Source organism: Rutilus rutilus, assembly GCF_951802725.1.
Source record: "Rutilus rutilus genome assembly, chromosome: 13".
NCBI lineage: Eukaryota > Metazoa > Chordata > Actinopteri > Cypriniformes > Leuciscidae > Rutilus > Rutilus rutilus.
Window position 1 is genome coordinate 2,989,824 of NC_140218.1, and position 21,018 is coordinate 3,010,841.

Genomic DNA, 21,018 nt, shown 5'->3' on the forward strand with positions numbered 1-21,018 from the left:
TTGAAAACAGTTTTTTACATTTTTATTTCATGATGCTTTGATGAATAGAAAGTTCAAAAGAACAGCATTTATCTGAAATCTAAAGCTTTTGTAACATTAAACACTAGCGTTCAGGAGTTTGGGGTCAGTAAGAATTTTTATTTTATTTTGGGGGGAAAGAAATAAAATAAATCAATACTTTTATTCATCAAGGATGAGTTAAACTGATCAAAAGTTACAGTAAAGACATTTATAATGTTAGAAAATATTCTATTTTAAATAAATGCTGTTCTTTTGAACTTTCTATTCGTTAAAGAATTTTGAAAAAAAAAATTGTACACGACTGTTTTCAACATTGATCATAATAATGAATGTTTCTTGAGCATCAAATCATCATATTAGAGTGATTTGTGAAGGATCATGTGACACTGAAGACTGGAGTAATGATGCTGAACATTCAGCTTTGATCACAGGAATAAATTACACTTTACTGTATATTAAAATAGAAAACAGTCATTTTAAATTGTCATAATATTTCACAATATTTCTGTTTGTTTTTTATCAAATAAATGCAGCCTTGGTGAGCAGAAGAGACTTATTTTAAAAACATTAAAACATCTTACTGACCCCAAACTTTTGAACGGTAGTGTATATTTTGACACATTTTACAGTGTCTGCTTTAAGGGCCTGTTTCTATTTTTTCACGCTGTTTTTCTGCACATTCCTTGCGTTTCTTCTCCATCTTGCTGACTATTTTGACAGATACACACTGACACTGCTGCACGCTCGCTCACTCGTTTAAAGTTGTGATTGGCCCAGCCCAGTGTCAATCAAGAAAAGAACCAATGGGCCGCTGATCTACGTGTTTCATGGGCTGGTCTGTCAGAAGACAAGAAAAAAAAACCTAACGCTGACTTTTTCTGACCAATGCATTACACCGGCACAAACCCAGCACCGCCAATTAAGCAAAACAAAACAAAACGAATGGGCCGCCGATGTACACATTTTATGGGCCGTTAAAAAGAAAAAGAAAAAATAATAATAATAAAAATAATGTATGAGTATGAGATGTATCGGCCCAAAAAGCACGTTTAAATTTAAAAATTATGCCACACTACTCAATGTATTATTTTTTTTAAGGACTGCTTTTGAAATCACTATAAATTACTATGCAATTGTATCGCTCACGAGAGCTCTTCATTTATCTAATTCCTCAATAGAATAGTAAAAATATTCAGCGTCATTGCTCCTAATATCGTCTCTATTTTTAACTTTTGATTCTATTTTTTCAGTTCTAAAATTGATTATATCTTTGGTTCTATTCTGTTGTAGCCTAATAGGCCTATTTATATATATGAAAAATATGCCTATTAGGCTTAGGGTTTTATATTTAACCCACTTACATTTTAAAATACGGCAATTGCTGCTGTTTTGCACAATGTCCCTTTGCGCCACCTGGCGGTCATTTTGGGAACGACTTTGAAATGCGGCTGGTTTATTTTCGCCGCGGTGATTTCGCCGCGGCAGCTGGCGCGGCGGTATTAGGCATTCTGGTTGTCCACCATCTGTAAGAGTTTCCATGATGAAAACATTGTTGACTCTAATGAAGACTAACGTACACTCCGAGTCCGGAGACAAGTACCGCATCGTCGGTTGGAGGACAGGTCCGGGGTTGAGGGCGAAGCAGAGGAGGTCGTTCAAGAGTGCGGGCAGGGTCCGAGGAAGTAGTTTTTGCCTTGTTTGCCTTCGCTGACTGCATATGCAGGTGCTTTGAGCTGAATATTTCCGGGAACGGTGACATGTGATGAGTGCACGCAGGGCAGCGCGCACAGTGGGGCTCGGGCACGAGACATGAAGGCATCTGATTGGTTCTTTACATTCGCACCGAATGGCAGTGATTGGTCAGAGTTTTTACTGTCCTGCAGCTGCTACAGAGGTCTGATTGTTTTCATTCCTTTTTCTGAACACATAATGTATTAACTACTCTCAGGATGGAAGGACCATTTCACCCAGTATAAAAAAAGTGTTTCTGAACAGGATTACCTACCCTACCTTTAAGGACATGTGTAGTCATGTACAAAATACGCCTTTATCCACATAAAATGTATATAGCCTATCATGTCTTTATCATGTCTTTATCATACTTCTACGTTTGAAAAGCTGAAGCAAATAGCAGCATCCCCCAATACAGGACATTACCGCTTATAACGTGAAAAACGCGTCTCGTGGCTTAATGTACGGGGGGGGGGGGTACTGTCACGTGTAGTTGTAGATAACGTGTCCGTTCATGTTTGGAGTTTCAGTTTGTGTTTTTGATTGGTTCCTGTTTTCCTTTTCTTTTCCCGCCACTCCTTTGTTTCTATGGTTACTATCATTGAGTTCATTTGTCCCAGCGGTGTCTGATTAATGATCTCGTTTCTGTCTGCTATATAAGATGCTCCCTTTCCTTCAGTCTTTGTCCGATCTCCGTTGTGTTTATGTGTGTTTTCCCTGTCAGCTTGTTCCAGAGTACTATTATTACAGCTTGAGTTTGTGCCTATAATCGAGTCTTCAGTCTGATCCTGAGGAAACCACAGTGTGACAACATTGTTTGTAGTTATTTGGATTTTTGATTTAAAAAAAAATTAAGTTAAAGGAGCTATATGTAGTTTTCAGCGCCTCTAGCGGTGATGCTCGTGCTGGAACTCATGAGCGAGCACTCTGGGTACCGGCCAGACTGAGACGCAACACACCGGAGAAAGCATCACACAACATGCTGGAAACTCAGGTAAACTCCCACTGCAACGTTACAATAATAGGCTACTTTTATCAGCTTGACGTTGAACTAATGCTCCATGCTCGTACCATGATAAGTATGGAACTCTAGCAACCGTGCCGAATTTTGCCACTGCGAGCACCACTTCACATTTCTTCAGGAAATTTCTTCAGGAAATGTACATTCTAGGTTTGTAGATAAGGTTTCTCCATGATTCAAATGCCCTGCCGATGTTGATCCGTGTTTTCGTCCGAAGTTGATCCGATTCACGAAAAAACTTTTTTATCAATATGTGGAGTTTGTGTTGGAGTGTGTGTTGTGCTGGGAGCAGGTCGTTTCTTAGTGTTATCAGACATGTCATAAGTTGCATAAGTCATAAGTCCATGTCATAAGTTGCAGTGTCGTCGCTGTTGAGTGCAGAGTCAGTAGACGAGGTGAGAGGCTCGGGAGCGCGCGTGCAGGTCACGTCACTGGATTTCGCGGTAAATACGACCCGGCACCTTCACATAAAAATAAGAACACTTGCTTTCCGAGGTTATAGCAAAACCCGCAAAGTGGATCATTTTAATGTGAGATTACAACCCCTTCACACACAGGCAATAAAAAAAGGATTCATTTTAGTAGAAAAACTACATATAGCACCTTTAATCAAAAAGATTGTGATAATTTGTGCTTTAATCATGTAAAAAACATCTTTGGTTCAAAGAATATTTTTAGTTTCAACTGACCATAGAAATTTGATTTGTTCAAACTCACTTGAGAAAAAGTAAATCGATTACTTGTAATAAGTTGAAGTCATTTTTTTCCAACTTTCTTTATTAAAAAATAGTAACACTTTATAATGGGCTAAGGTTTCATTTTGTTAGTATTAGTTAACATGAACCAACAATTAATGAACAATATTCTACAGCATTTATTAATCTTAGTTCATGTTAAGCTCAACATTTTATAAGACATTTTTAAGATCCAAAGTTGTATCTGTTAACATGCACTGTGAACTAACATGAACACTAATATTTTATTAACTAACATTAATAAAGGCTATTGCTCTCTGTTAGTTCATGTTAGTTAATGCATTAACAAATGAGACCTTATTGTAAAGTGTTACCAAAAATTAAATAAAATGAAAATAAAATACCTAAATAATGCAAACAACTCATTGGATAACATTGGGCTGCATATAAAGAAACAAAATGCATGTGCCATGGAGAAATAAACTGGACTCGCCTCCGCACGGACAAGGACATTATTTTAATCAAACCATATTGTTAATGAAAATAATACGAGAACAAAAAAATGCTAGTTATTAATAACGCATCAATGTTTTTGCTAAAAGTAAACATTTGTTCTAGTACAGTAATAGTAAAGCTCTTTAATATCAGGCTTACTGTGTCAGATGACATCGCTGCTGTTTGAGCTGCACGCGCTGAAGCGGAAGAGAACGAGCGATAAACTGAACCACTTTGCTAGAAGGTTAATCAACTCAACGGTTGCTGAAGAATGACACTAAACCAAAGAATTGACCACTTTTTATTACAATAGTGTATACAATTATAATAATATGACAGTCCCAATCATAGCTTGTAATGTTTTGCATTGCTGTTTGATCTGAAGAGAACGAGCACCGGGAAACTGAAGAACTTTTCTAGCAGGTTTAAATCAACGAAACGCATCCTATGTGAGATTAATCAGATATTTATATTTCATAAACTTAATATTACGACGACTTATCATATATCTGCACAAAGTGCCGTGAATGCACAAGTGAGCTTGACTGTGCTGGTCAGAACGTGTAATCGCTGTTCTGGACGCGCTATTTCTACAACAACGCGCTGAAACACGGCCACTAAACCCAGAGAATACACAACATTTTATTACAATAGTGTTCTCATTATAATGGCATGTATATGACAGTCCCAGTTATAGTTATAAATGCGCATTGCTGTTTGAGCTGCGCACGCTAAAGATAAAGATGATCCCAGACACACACACACACACACACACACACACACACACACGTTTTCTCACTCACTCACTGTCCTACACACAATTACGTTATGACACGTTACACTATACAGAAGGTGTGTATACTCTAGTTGCTCCCGAGTTCTTGAAGGGATTCAGGACAAATCCATGCACATCTACAGATTTGAGGGCATACATCACTTGCCATTTTTCTTTTGCTGGATGTCTATTGTCTATTTGCATATCAATAAAGATTTGTTTAATTCAATGCAGATTGAATTTGTCATTTCTACAACTTTTATAGCACTTCAATTGTAAAAATTGTGAGCCTGACATATTACATTTATTATCATCAGCACTCCATGTTCAAAGATTTACTAGCTGTCAGTTCATCTCTTATACGCTGCTGCCATCTAGTGGCTGTTAGTTGTAACTCTAAAAGTATGGGGAACTTCTTAATTAATGTCTGTTTATTCATTAATATTTTATCCTTCATTTGCTCTCCAGAAGCCATATTTGAGCACACACACACACACACACACACACACACACACACACACACACACACACACACACACACACACACACACACACACACACACACACACACACACACACACACACACACACACACACACGTAGATTCCTTTAAATGTTAAGGGGAAGATTAGAAAAGAGAAACTGGATCTGTGAATTCTCACAGAATCACAATTGAATTCATATCTTGCTACTCAGTCAGAATCTTATTAACCTGGAGTCCCAGTCTCTGTCACAATAACCATATATGTAATGTTTTAGGCCTATTGGCAGACATCCGTTTAAAATGTAGGCAATGGCATATAAAGAAGCTTTTCTCCATATCCACTTCAGTTTCTCAGCTTGCACTTTAATTATTGATTAGGCTACTTCTGTACTGGTTTGCACTTGGCAAAGATGTTCAGATATCTCTATGCCTAGTAGACCTACACCAAACGCTCATTAAAAAAGTTTTGCGAAAAATCTGTAATGGAAACGCGCCTAGTGACAGTTTCATGTGAGAGTAACGTATGATCTTACCTCAGTGTCTCCAGTTTACAGTGAGGATTCGCCAGTACAGCAGAAAACAGCTTCACTCCTGAGTCTCCTAGATTATTATCAGACAGATACAGATATCTCAGGTGTGAGGGGTTTGATCTCAGAGCTGAAGCCAGAGCAGCACAACCTTCATCTGTCACACCACACCTCATCAACCTGTAGAGAACAATGACACACTCTTCACTCTCTCAGATCAAAACAGAAATCTTTGCTTTTCTTGATTGTGTTTATAATTTGTGCAATATCTCTTTTTTTAAACAATGAATTCAATATATCAGTAAATGTAACTGTTATTGTAAGAGATTATGTCTCTATGTGAGGGAGAAAGATTATATGAAACTGATCAAATGGAATACATTGAATACATTACATACATTAAATATAAATGTTTATATGCATACATTACAAATGAATATATTTGAATATAAATTTCTCACACATATATCATAAAAAATGGTTAAGTAGATCACAAATCAGGCCAGATAGGTAAGAGCTGAAGTGTGACTCATATTTTTTGTTAAACCATTAATTTATAATGTTTAAGTAAGAACTGTTATAATGTTTTAACAGTGATGCTTGTTCTCAGTGTTACTTACCGAGCGCATCTAGTTGCTGTAACCACAGGCATCAGCTTCTGGAGAACTTCATCTGCTGTGTTCTGTGTGCCACTAATTGAAAATAAAAATTATTTAAAGTTAATTAAAGTTAAAGGTGCATTGCGCAACTTTTCATGTTAAAAATACCCGTTTTCTAACCCATACATGCTTAAACAATTGCCTGATGGGCTGAATGAGCCCTTCTCTGATCACTGCGATTGCCTCTATAATCCTGTACAGTAAAATAAATAAGAGGGATTCGGGTCGGAATCTGAGACTGGGCGTGACGTCATGCGCGTTCACGGCACGCTCATATGTCTGGCAGGTTTGTGATTGTGTATGCGCCGACGCCGCCATTCTCCGTAGAAAATGGATTCTAAGAGACCGGCTTGTAGTTCATTTCAAACACCAACGCAAACTCCACGTAAGATAAAAAAAAAGAGAACTTTTGCCTAGTGCAACCAAAAGGTCCAAATTGGAGTCAGACAGGCGTCGGGGTAAGACGAGAGTAAACATAGGGAAGGCTTTCAACAAATGGAGAGATCTCCGGTCTGCTCTAGGGCTCAAACGGGATCCTCAGTTGGCTTTTTTCTTGATAAAAAGGTAAGATATATCCCATTCTCTAATGTCTGATACGGCCAATAATGACAATAAATGACGATCCATAAAATGTGTAATGCTTTAGCGTAAGCTAGATAAATGTACAATCGGAATAGGTTTTACTAACTTACCATTGTCCGTGATCAGGTTCAGAATGATTGTGATATAAAATGCTGATATATAAGTTAGATACTTAGACACAAATTTTGAGCAAATTACTGCTTAATTACGATGTATTGCTATTGGAATATGCTACTTAGCTGATCAATAAAACAGGCTAAACCCCCGCAAATCTTCGGCGGATTAGCCTATTTGGCTTTTATGGTAACGTCATAGTGCCACTTGATTGTTTATTACCTTGAGACATTTGGGTGTACTTTGTTGACCGACTGTGTATGGTATGGTATCATGATTACTATTTTGAGCTTTTACAAAGTAATAACTTATATTGTTCATGAACGTGTTTCCATAATAATAGTCATAAGTGGATACAGTAAACACATAACACAGTTCAACATGGAGATAGATGGGAATAAAAAACGAAGTTTTCTACTACCCCCATTTTTTCCCTCACACATAAGTGTGTTATTTACTCAATTGCCTTTCCTTTCACATATTTTAAATTACTTGCAGATTTAAAACTTTATTACCTCTGAAGACATTATGATTGTAAACAAAAGATTTGTGCGGCTGATGCTCCTTGGGTTATGACCAGCTCGTGCTCGTGCAAGCGTGCGTGTGCGTGTGGTCCGTGAGCGTGCACACCTCTGGTTGCAGTTTCGCTTGCCGCCAGAGGGGGCGTAGTTCTGCGAAAACTCAGACTTTTGCGCAATGCACCTTTAAAGTTAATTATTAATGCTACTAATAATAATTCATATCATAAGTAAATAATACATTATATCTTCCTAAATACCCTTAAATAATTGTTTTAATGAAACACTGCTTTATAAAGGACATGTGAAAAAGTGGTTTTATATCTATAACTGTAGAAGCCTCGTATTCAGCCGTCACTGATTAGTCTCTTCTTCTTCTCGTTAGTGTTGCTGTGGCAGGGCTATTAGTCTGCATTTACACTACAACACTATTATGACACATCAGGTGTGTTTGTCCTGTCCGTTGCTATGGTTATCACCATGGAGACATTTAACTCCCGAGTCGGGCGGGGGGGCAAGAAAAAGGTATTTTTGTACCTGCATCAGCAAATTATTCCTAGAAATTAAGCACACGAGTTTGTTTGCTTGTTACTTACTTATTTACATACTTGTTCATTTAATAATTTACTTAGTTTTATTGTCACAGGAAATGATGCGCACAAAATGTGAATCATTGTCCATCATTTTGCCAGCAACTGGTGATAAAGAAAAATGATGATGAGACATTAATCTAATTTATTTTCTTAATACTTCTCTTGTATAATAATAATATTAAAACTTCATTTAGGAAAAATACTTCCTAATAAATATCTTTATATTAAGTGGCTTTTTTATGAATGCAATACAGTGACTGACAGCCGTCTGTGTCTCCCAGTGTCTTACATTATTGTCAGTTTAGTGTTCAGTGATTCATTTACACAGAAACAAAAGATAACATGTATGCCTTCATCTCCGAATACATTATCTGTGTCTTACATTTCATAATGAACTCAGATAAACTCAGTGCCGACTCGTTTTCCATCAGTTCTTTTACATTAATTAGAATGTGTGCAAAGGATTGTGGGAGATTGAAGAACACGAAGGATCTACTTGATGCATCCTTCAGAATGAGCTGAATTAAAGACACAAAATGAAGTCTGTCTTCAAAACATCCTTCAAACTGAGACGGCCTTCAGAGGCGCTTGATGACGTGGCAGTCGAGATATGCAGTCTTACTAGGACACAGCCACGGTTTGAGGAACACACGCAAATGATCTACAATATCCCAGAAATCAGTCTGTGCCCCGTGATTTAAACACCTCTGATCTCTGAGTTTCTCTTTGTTCATAATGTTTTAGACTGTAATGATTGCACTCAGTGTTACTTACCGATCATCTCTGGCTCCAATTAAGTTGTACAGGTCAAACATATGCAGTGTCTTCTCTGAGGACAACAACACAAACACTAAAGCTGACCACTGAGACGAGGAGAGTTTCACAGCACGTAATCCTCTAGAGCCCGTATGAGGTTTAGCTTCGTTCACTAGAGAAAGATCACCCAGTTCATTCAGACAGTGAAACAGATTGATGTATTTATCTGGAGAGGGATTCTCACTGATCTTTTCTTTAATATAGTCAGCTGTTCTCTTATTGTTGTGAGAGCTGTTTGCTGTCTGTGTCTTCAGCTCTTGTAAGAGACTCTGGTTAGACTCCACTGACAGACCCAGAAGGAAACGAAGGAAAAGGTCCAGATGCCCATTTTTACTGTGTAAAGCCTCATCCACAGCTCTCTGATGGAGATCCGATAGGGAAACTCTGCCTCCATTAGTTGGTCTGGTAATCTGGTCAAACACATTGATGTTATTGTTGATAAAGGAAAGATGCACATATAGAGCTGCTAGATGTTCCTGAATGCTCAGATGAACAAAGCTGAAGACTTTCCCCTGACACAAGCCCAACTCCTCTCTGAAGATCTGAGTGCACAATCCTGAGTAAACTGATGCTTCTGCCTCATCAATGCCACACTCGCTCAGGTCTTCCTCATAGAAGATCAGGTTGCCTTTCACAAGCTGCCGATAAGCCAGTTTCCCCAGTTTGACAATCATGTCTTCATCTTTCACTTTCTTCTCATAGTCCTTCTCATGTTTGATGTTGGTCTGAATGAGCAGGAAGTGTGTGTACATCTGAGTGAGAGTCTTGGGAATCTCTCCTCTCCGTGATTTCCTCAACATCTCCTCTAGAACAGTGGCTGAGATCCAGCAGAACACTGGGATGTGGCACATAATAAAGAGGCTCCTTGAGGACTTCAGGTGTGAGATGATCCTGTGGGCCAGACTCTGATCCCTGATTCTCTTCCTGAAGTATTCCTGCTTCTGTGTGTCACTGAAGCCTCGTACCTCTGTCACTCGATGGACACACTCAGAGGGGACGAGATCCGCTGCTGCTGGTCTGGAGGTGATCCAGATGAGAGACGAGGGAAGCAGATTCCCCTCAATGAGGTTCTTCAGCAGCTCGTCCACTGAGGCTGATTCAGATATATCACACAACCTCACATCGCTCTTAAAGTCCAGAGACAGACGACACTCATCCAGACCATCAAAGATGAACAACACTTTATACTCATCACTGGATATGTCCATTTCTTTAGTTTCGGGGAAAAAGCGATGAAGAAGATCTGAAAGACTGAGTGTTTTGTCCTTCATCAAGTTGAGCTCTCTGAAAGCGAGTGGAAATATGAGCTGGACGTCCTGATTCTCTTTCCCTTCAGCCCAGTCCAGGATGAGCTTCTGCACAGAGACTGTTTTCCCAATGCCAGCGACTCCCTTTGTCAGCACAGTTCTGATGGGTTTGTCTTGTCCAGGTAAAGGTCTAAAGATGTCACTGCATTTGATCGGTGTGTCCTCTGTTTCTGCTCTCCTGGACTGTGTCTCGATCTGTCTCACCTCATGCTCATTATTGATCTCTCCACTTCCACTCTCTGTGATGTAGAGCTCTGTGTAGATCTCATTCAGGAGTGTTGGGTTTCCCAGCTTTGATATTCCCTCATACAAACACTCAAACTTCTGTCTCAGATTTGATCTCAATGTGTTGAGGACTTCAGCAGGATTAGAGTCATGGCTGTAAGATTAAAATACCACATTATTACACAAGTCAGAGAAGTAAATAGCCATAAATTACAAAACTATTTATGAGACACGGAACATCATTCGGTTTCTGAAATGTGTAAATCATTAATCATGTGTGTGTGTGATGTGTGATGTGAATTGCAGCACCTAAAATTAAACAACAACAAAGTCCTGAATTTTACCTGAAACCAGGAAACATGCTTTCATTAAAGTCTTGTGGTCGAATCACAGGCTTGGACACAGTTTTGTTTTTAACTGGTCTGGATGGAAGAGTTGACCTTAAATCAGAATGAAGAGGGTAAAGAATCAGACACACTGATATTGATGTAATTGTGTCATTAACTGAGTAACAGACCAACAGCTTTTACAGTGTGTGAATGTATTAACAATACAACACATAGAGCTTTACACAAGAGCACAATGATGATCATTAATAGACCGAAACCAGCAAGATTGTAACTCATTAAACTGCTGTATATTAATAACAATTTCATACAAATAAAATACAATAAGCACATCTTTTATAGAAGTGATATACCTGAGATCAGGCCGTTTGTCTCCACTCTTAAAGTTTTGTGGCGGCTCCATAGACCAGTTACTCTTCATAGACACACAGCTGGACTCTGGGTTTGAGCTCTTCTGCTGGACTGAACTGGGTTTAAAACTAAGTAAAATATAAAGAATACAGACTTATAAAAGACCACATAAATGTTGTGACTTAAGAGTAAAACAACTCTTGGCTCAAAGCTGTGCTTAGAAGTTAGTTATCAAGCATCTCAGTCGTAATGTAAGTGAAGTGTAGGACTAAATCTTAAGTGTCAGTCTTAGAGATGATTCACAACACTTTGCTGTGCCACAAACGGGATTTTGGATGATGACATAGGCATGGACCAATCACTGAATAGATTTCCTTATTTAAGAATATGCTCAGATAAATTCCCATTGAATGGTGAAATTCCTAAGAGGAGTTTACATTCAACACTAATAATCATTCAATAAATAATTTTCAAAAGAATACATTGTGATACTCATTGCAGGGCTGTACAGTTACGGAAAGATTGGTCTGTGCGATGAATAAATGCGTGCGATACAGTTTTGTAAACTCCGTTACTTGTGTTTGTTTTCAGACATGATAACAGTCGTTTTATACTTGTGCTTATGCGATATCACGATTTTTGATCGTGGATGATTTAATGTCTCCACGATCTGCTTTTGAAGAAATATGGTAGTATCACATTCTATCAGCTGCAGTTCTGGCGCTCAGTCCCAATACTGTAAAACTCACATCACATGTTAACGCAGCGCTAGAGTTACACTCACAGGACTCTGCACTAGAGATGGCTCGATCCCACAATTTTGGTTTCGGTACGATACCAGAACCTAATACCTCGGTATCGATACTAAATCAATACCACAGCTGACAAATAACTAGCCTCAAAATTGAAGTGAGTTGAAACAATTTTATTAAAAAACACTGCTTGAAACTCTGCTGTATCAAATGTGCAAACAAAAAGTATCAAAATGTTAAGAAAAAATAAATAAAAGACAGTCAGGGAACATACAGTAGGTTAAATTTTGATTTTGGGAGAAAAAAACTGAAATGATACAATTAAAATAGGTTAATATCTATAATAATTGATTAATATAGAATAATAATAGAATAATGAAATTACATGTAAACCATTAGCTGTCACGCATCATCAGAGAATTATCAACATTTATAGCATTTATTCATCTTGGTTTGATTACTGTTTGGTTTGTGTTTGGGTTCATATTAGTTTAATGCATTGCATAATGTTAACATGCCAAACATGCAGTGGCGGTCTTAACATAGAGGCATAGGTAGGCGGCTGCTTGGGGCCCCCTACCAGCGGTCGAAGTAGGGGGGCCCCCAACCAACCTCAAAAAAAAAAAAAAATCTCCTTATCATAATGAACGCTTCAAAAGATTGGTAAATTGTATTAATATTCTTAAGAAATACGTTGAAACGTTGAAGTAGTAGTTCAAATGTCCAGTTCATGGTGTCCGTCTCTACACATGAACCCCCGACTTTCACAATGAAATGGACTAGTCCGTAACGGTGCGTGGCGCGGAAGATAAACACGCAGTGACAGGAGGGCTGGGAAGTACACAAACAGAGACGAAGCAAGACGAGTCTAAACGCAAAAATGAAACGAAGTTACCCAAGCGGCTCAAATAAAAGAAAAAAACGAAAAGACGCCGATAAGTATTTGGCAACGCTGGCAAAGATGTCAAACTTTTTTTACGGCTACTGTTGGGGATACAAACAGGAACAACAACGTCCAAAGCGTTGAACATGCCACTACAGCAGCAGCAGCTAGCTGTGAAGTGGCGCTAGGTGAGGATAACATTAACACACTCACGTGGATATACGTGGATTTGCTAGGAGCCAAATGCAACATTACCTCTCCCCAGTTCACCCCTCTTACCCCCTTACTTTAAATACCGTTTTGGTGCTTGTAAATGACGTGACAGATCCCTAGCGGCACGTGAACCGATCATCTCTACTAGCTTGTAATATAATATAATATAATATAATATAATATAATATAATATAATATAATATTAATAATAGTGAATAAACACGAATGAACAATGTTGAAAGATACAGTACAACTTACCGAAATGTATATTCCTCATACATAATATCGATCAATCAGTGTTTTTCAACCACGGAAAGAGGTCAATAAAACAGCTGGAGAACAATTATGTCACATTACATTTATCTCAGGAAAGCCGTTTAATGACCATAATACTGTATATGTTATAGCATGTTAGTTGGCTAGAAATAAAGAGCTATAGAGAGTATTTTGCTAAATATGTGTACTATATTACATATTTAGTCTATTTTTTACTTATATTATTAAAGTTGTTATTATAATAAAAACGCATTGTTTAATTTGAGTTATTTTTAACCTTAAATAATACTACCAGCTGATAGGGCTGTATGTTTACAGCATTATGTGAGGTTTTTTTTTTTCTTGAGAAAAATTAATGGCTATCTTGTGTACCTAATATTTATCCAAATGAGTCAATATTGAATCAAATCACAAGAATTGAATTGAAATCGTGAAATTTGTGTCAAGCAATAAAAAAAACTGTAGCTTACCAGAAATTGTAAACATTGTAACATGTTTCTGTTTAGTTACTAAAATGTTTTGACAATAACAATACGCTTATTGTGATGCAAGATTTTTCAGGTGTTATCTGAAACCTTATTCTCTGTTGGGTTCCATCGTAACTATTAGTTTGTGTAGTGCTACACTTTGTGTGTTCTCTGCTTTCCATCTTCATTTTGGAGTAAAGAAATGTATGCAGGGTTTAAAGGGGAAGTTTTTTTTTCTCCTCTCCAACCTTTACTTCACCGTAGATTAGCTTTACCTGTATCCACCATTCAGTCGCTAAAAAATTTTTTCATTCTCTTTTAAAGATCGAATGGGAGGGGCCCCCAAACATACTTTCGCCTTGGGCCCCCAATTTGCTAAATCCGCCACTGCAAACATGTATTAGTATGTTTAAATAATAATTACTGATTGATCTAGATTAATAAATGCTAAAATACTGTTAGGTCAGGTTACCTAATGAATGTTGATAAATGTATCTGAAATGTAAAGTGTTATTCTAACAGTCATATTTAATTGATAAGCTCTGATGTAACTTATGTGCGCTGATCAGTGTTGTGAATAAAAGTCTAAATGAAATCAGTTGAATGACGGACTCACCTGTCGATCTCTGAACTCTTTGAACAAGTCAGGATGAGCAAGTGACAGTGCTTAGCCAGATTTGATGTGTTGCCTCCCGTGGCTAATTTAAAGCAGCGTTTGTGGAGTGGTGCATTGAGGTCTGTTGCTTCACCTTTCTCATTACTTTTGTAGGCAAAGTAATGCCATATTTCACTCCTACTGCTCTCTTTATTTATTCATTTCGGGCGTGTAGAATGAGCTTCATCTGTTTGATCCATCGTGTTCCTCTGTTGTCACCGTTTGCCGGTTTTGCGTGACCCGCGTCAGTTTGAGTAGCGCACTGCCGCCTAGCGCATAGTTCGAATTACAGGGGGTACTGGGGGGTACTATACCCCCAAAGGGACAGAAATATCAGTTTTGGGGGGTCAGATAATTTTTCTGATATTGTGAAAAAATATAATTACAGTTACAATACAAGTCAACTCCTATTTTCACTGTAGGAACATTTTAATGTAAAGCGATTTCAGACACCCCTATTGTGGACCGTACCATTTTTAACCACCGTGGCTAGAAGCAACGGAGATCGAGAACGACTTCAACTTCTCAAGCAAGTGTCAACGTTTAATGACAAAACGCTAGTTTCATAAAGTATCATTCTTTTCAACATTCCTTATTTGTATATTCAAAAATATTTAAAATAATCTAATTAAATACAGTTATAATTTTTCAATGTAAATTATATAATTTTAATGGTAACAGCCTAGTGTCTAATTATTTTAATTGAATATATTTATCAAATTTAAGAATTTGAAATGAAAGATGGAGCATACATTTAATAAAAATTAGGGGAAAATGCCCTTTATAAAGGTACAAAACATTATTCTGAGTGTTTTCAAACAGTGATGTAATGAAACATTGACAATTTAAGTTTGAAGGGAGTAAAGCCTCTGTTTAGGCTATTAAGGAAATGTAATTTTTCCAAAAGAAGAACTTTTATTTTAAATAAATGTTCATTTTAAAGCAGCCTACTTCAGTGTGATATGTTACCATATTATCGAATTTGAATAATTGTAATGTCATGATCAGATGTAGATATCTAAATCAAAGAATATGGGCGGTTTGCGGGTGGATTATTTATTTTTAATAGTGGATTCGGGTGACAAAATTATGATATTGTACCGTTTGAAATATAATATATACCGGTATTTTTGCAGTACCGGTATACCACGCATCCCTACTCTGCACTTATTCGCAATCACAAAAGGTCATTATTTGCTCGTGCTTTAAAGCTTTGCCGGGTAAACATTTCATTAGCGTTCTGTTCTGACATGATGAATTCCTGAATGAATCAGCCGTTTGTAGGGCCCTATAATTTCCACGATCGCGGAATTGGCAAATTAACGCGGAATCTAGTGTTAAAGTGTTATTGCGCGGAAGTTTACATATTTGCAATAAAATTCTGTTTTTGTGTGGTGTTTAGTCATTTTGACACGAATACATATTAATAAATGTCATTTTGATGTTTGAAAGTCTCTAGGTTTTGACAAATGCAAATATAAATGTAATTTAAAAAAATATGATCGATTTTCAAATACTGCACCTGTCAATACTGAACGAAATATTCTATAGCCTATTTTGCTGTCAACACTGCCGACGTTGTCTTTGCTGCTATATATTTATGTTTAACATGAAGTATAGGCCTTCCACAACTCTCTCCCCATATGTCATATATATCACCAATGAGGCTTATCATATGTCACCTATCAGCAACAGTGCAGCGTCAGACACGTTTCTGGTGTGTAAAGACATGGAAAAAGCCACGCAAACGCCACGCAGCTGACACGCAACAGAAACACCACGCAGCCAGTGTGTCGCCGGCCTAACTAAGCCCTCAGTACCGAGCCGAGCAGTTCCCACGTGGCTTTTATGTCAAGCGAACTCTTGTTGTGTAAGTTTTGTAAGTTGTCAACATTCCGTTGACTGGAAGCGCAAAAATACATGCACTGACCACCTGTTATCCAAAAGCCATGTGAAGAACAAGAAGTACAATGATAACGCTATTAAAGCCACCATGTACCTCAATACATTTAAGGTCATTCCTTTTTATCTGTGTACATTTTAATCATTAACATTAAAAACACTTTTTACGACTAAAATAACAGTAAAGGGTAAAAAAAAAAAAGAAAAAAAAAAGAATTCCCACAAAATTAAAATGGAAAAAACGGATATTGGGAAAAAAATAATACGGATTTTATAGGGCCCTACGTTTGAATGAATCGTTTGAATAAATGACTCAATGACTCGGTCTCCTGCCGCCTCCTACTGGCGGTTTAGTTTCGTGTTTTAAAGTTTCATTCTTTCCAAAATTTCTTAATTGTATATTCAAAACATATTTAAAATAATCTCATTACATTATTTAATGCAGTTTAATTTGATTGGTAACATCCCTTTAGCATCTTATTATTCTATGAAATTTAAGAATTTTAAATGAAAGATGACGCATTAGGGAAGCGATTAGGGAATCGATTAGGGATGAGGGAAAAATGCCCTTTATAAAGGTTAAAATATCATGAATATGCCGATTTATATATGTCAAAGCTGACTGAACAGTGATGAGAATATTGATTCAGAATAAATTACATATAATTATTTATAATTTATCAGAATATTTTTTTTTTCCTGGACAAACAAATGTTTTTACTCGGACAAGTGAATGACCGAACTAAGGACAATCAAATGAAAAGGCTTAAAGTCCCTGTAAAGTCAAAATTAAGTATGTGTTCTGAGTTTGTCATACCACCGAAAAATGTGTTATTAGCCACCCAGCCCAATTTCAATGATTAAAAAAGCCGCCAAGTAAATAAAATAAGCTATCAAAATCTCGAAAAAATGAGCAGTAGTCTCAGCTCTCAAACGCTGGGGGCGTGTCCGCTGGCTGCGCTGAAACCACGCCCACTCGCGGGAAATATGACTCGCGCACAGCTTGTGCATGTCGGCGCGACGGGAGGATGAAGGCCGAAGCGGACAGTGGGAGATAGTCGGTTCGGCCCCATTCACCAGTAACAGCGGATTATCAGTGAATTCCAGTTGTCTCCAACGAAAGTAAACTATCCTGATCTCTACAGAGGTGGGTGTGGTGGTGATCATCAGCTCTCCATCAAGGTAACGTTAGCTCTTCACAAGATAAATCCACCTCTTCTTGATATGATCATTTTTCGGAAATTTAAATAAGGACACCGATCTGTTTTCTAAGTGATTGCATCCAGGGAAAACGCATTTACATGACGAAGGCATAGCCAGAGCCATGGGCATAGTAGCTAGCAAACTGTAGGCTGTCTGATAGTAACTCGCGATTGAGCGATAGGCTTAGTGACTCCGTGCGTCATCAAGTAGGGGCCCAATCAAGCTCAGGGGGTCGCAGTGCGTCATCAATCCCCCGTTTTAGCCCCGCCCAAAAATCCGGCTCACAGCAAGGGTGAAAAACTGTTAAACGGTCTAACTCCACAATTTAGTACTTCACAGTTCTCAGTCTTTGTAACATGTTTTAGCAATACATTTCTAGCACTTATAATGTGTTTAGAATTTTTTTGTAGAATTGCCTTTACAGGGACTTTAATGTTGAGACCTGATTAATTTTTTATTATTATTCATTTATTTACCCATAAACTTGTCTTTAGGAAGCCATACGTTACAGTGGCAAGAATAACTTTGTGAAACCTTTGTGGGTGGTGGACAGGGTTTACATTAAGACAGGAGTATGCCTTAATCTAGTTAATCGTGCATTTCTTTTCTTTTATTCCACAGCTGATGTGTGCAGTTTTTTTATTGCTTGCATTAAAATAATTTTCTCGTTTTGCTTTTTAATTGCAGTCTTTTTCTTCTGCCATTCATGCTTATCAGCTCCATGCAATCTTAAGCTTTTCTTGGTTCAGCTGCACACAGTCTGAAAAGGTTTATGGCAGTTTGATCAAATAAAAGAGCCTTTCTAAGAGCCATCGTTTAAGCTGTTGACTTTTCTACCTTGAGAAAGAACGTTAAACGAACAACCAATGATGAACCACGAATCAAACCAACCACTGGAGTCACATGGACTATTTTAACAATGTTTTTACTACCTTTCTGGGCCTTGAAAGTCGCAATGACGTTGCAGTCAGTGGAGGGACAGAAAGCTCTCAGGTTTCATCAAAAATATCTTCATTTGTGTTCTGAAGATGAACAAAAGTCTTACGGGTTTGGAACGACATGAGGGAGAGTAATTAATGACAGAATTTTCATTTTTGGGTGAACTAACCCTTTAAGACTAAAATGACACTTGGAGAAGCTTGATAAATATGGGCCCTAAACCAGCAGTTAAAAAAATCCACTCAGTTTTACACCTACTCAGGGGCGGTTCTAAGGTCAGTGGATATTCGGGGCTTTAGCCCAACCTAAAATTGGGTATTTTTATTTAAAGGAATTAATTAACTATAAAAGCGATTTAAGGGAATAAAGAAAAAGAAAGGCTTATTGTATTAGTGAAATAATTGTAACTATTTGCAAATAATATTTTATTTTTAATTATGCATGCATTCTCTCTAAATGAATCAAGGAAATTATAGCATATTTTCAATTCAAAAAGGCAAAATTTTATAAAAAAAATTAAAAAGTTGAGTAATTTGCGTCACCGGATACTGTCGGTAGTTGAACATTTCTATTGTAAAACAGTCAAATATTAAATGTTTTCCACTTACATTTTACCAGGCATTCGTTCACTTATTTAATTATTTTAACACTGATGAGCTAGACCGCTGAACTTTTAGTCATCCTAACAACAAACAGAGCGGAGCGTGATGGAGCGCATCAGAGCAGCATCAAGAATATCAAATACATTGCAGTGAATCTCTTATTTGCATCTTAAGTTTATTGCCAATAATAATGACATGTTTGCGAAAGTGTAGAACTCGGTGAGCTAGCACAAAACACATCTTCAGCACAGCGACTCATTTAAACGCCTCTGATTGGCCGATGCGTTCAACAGACATGTCTGTGATTGGCTACAATGCTCATCGCTGCAAACGCACGTCGTAAGTATCTTTAATGCAAAGGGAAAAATATAAATAAAACTGTAATATGCACTTTTCATGTTAATCGCAGCTGCTGTAATGTTATTCACATTTGTTTTTCTGATTAATTGTTTTGCTCTATGAGAAAGACAAGGTAACAAAATATTTGGGGCTTTACTAAAAACATTTGGGGCTTAAGCCCCCTTAGCCCAGCCCTAGCGCCGCCCCTGCACCTACTCCATTATATAAAGGTGGAAAAGATCTCAGCTTACATTTACTCGATGTCATTGCTAGTATTAGACTGACTGACTGAGAAAAATGATGATTCTAATTCAAAAGTGTCGTACTATAAGCACATCTTTTATAGAAGTGATATACCTGAGATCAGGCCGTTTGTCTCCACTCTTAAACACTAGTGGCGGATCCATAGACCAGTTACTCTTCATAGACACACAGCTGGACTCTGGGTTTGAGCTCTTCTGCTGGACTGAACTGGAACAGAGAACAGATTCAGTTTAATCCTTTAGATTACTGTGAATACATTTATCCTGCATCAAAAAGTACTTTGAGGAAACAATTATCTTTTTACTGAATATTTCATTTTAGTAAAAAAAAAAAAGCAAAAAAATCATATTTTTTCTGTAAACTGTCTTTGATCTGTTTGTGTTTGTGTGTGTGGAGGGGTGGAGGTGTGGGGGTAATGGTAATGTAGTGTTTGTTGAAAGTACCTGCATCCTGGAGAACAATCTCCATCTCTGGATCCTTGTGAATCAGCCATGATGAAGCTGCAGGAGAATCTGATGAGTTTGATCTCCTCCACTGACTCTGAATGAAGAAGCATTCACACACTAAATTAAATGATTAAATTAAACAACCTTCATAATTTAGCTGAACATATCTGGAGTGTGGGAGAAAAGGATCATGTGACTGCGTTAACTCAAGCTCACAGGGCCTTTTCACACACACAAGTCGACCGTTGATGTTCGGGTGAAAAAGAAAACAAGCCCCGACCCTCATCGACACACACTGATCCGATTAAAAAATAAAAACCGTGTTTGTTGACGTTTGTGTGAATTGGCCTATGTATGTTTACACATAAGCTAAACTTCTGGAGAATCACAAACATCACGAAACACAAAGGAAACATTGAAGTGAAAAATTACAAACCTTTATTTAAGATTTCATATCAATCAATCACGTAAAATGTCCTCCAGAGATTCATATTAATATGAGAAAGTCACACATGAACACTCACCTTGATCAAACTTTTACAAGATACAGGATCTCAAATCCTCCAGCTTTAACATCATAAAACTACACTTCAATCCCTTTATAATGGCTGATAAACACTTTGATGTTCTGTTTTTTCCGTGTCGTATTTCGCATTTCTCCTGCTTAAAATGACAGGAAAACTTACTTTCACTTTCTATTTGACGAGAGAGAGAGAGAGACGCAAACAGAGTATGGCAGGCGATCGTTGTCAAAAGTCTTTAAACGAAACGCGTGATTTTGACCGTGTCAACTATAGACTGTAAAAAATATCCTCA

At 37.5% G+C, this 21,018-nt stretch overlaps 1 protein-coding gene across 1 annotated transcript in view; it reads right to left on the minus strand.

The window, feature by feature from the left end:
* Positions 1 to 20,909, minus strand: part of LOC311302542 (NACHT, LRR and PYD domains-containing protein 12-like) — a 58,182-nt gene extending 37,273 nt beyond the window's left edge. The window contains exons 1-8 of the mRNA XM_084428519.1: positions 20,727 to 20,909; positions 20,200 to 20,296; positions 19,850 to 19,963; positions 11,264 to 11,389; positions 10,908 to 11,003; positions 8,990 to 10,717; positions 6,370 to 6,441; positions 5,756 to 5,929 (exon numbers count right to left, since the gene is read on the minus strand). Coding sequence (XP_084284645.1) covers positions 5,756 to 5,929; positions 6,370 to 6,441; positions 8,990 to 10,717; positions 10,908 to 11,003; positions 11,264 to 11,389; positions 19,850 to 19,963; positions 20,200 to 20,249 — 2,360 coding nt within the window. The 5' untranslated portion in view covers positions 20,250 to 20,296; positions 20,727 to 20,909. The remainder of the gene's footprint in view (positions 1 to 5,755; positions 5,930 to 6,369; positions 6,442 to 8,989; positions 10,718 to 10,907; positions 11,004 to 11,263; positions 11,390 to 19,849; positions 19,964 to 20,199; positions 20,297 to 20,726) is intronic.
* Between the last annotated feature and the right edge of the window lie 109 nt (positions 20,910 to 21,018).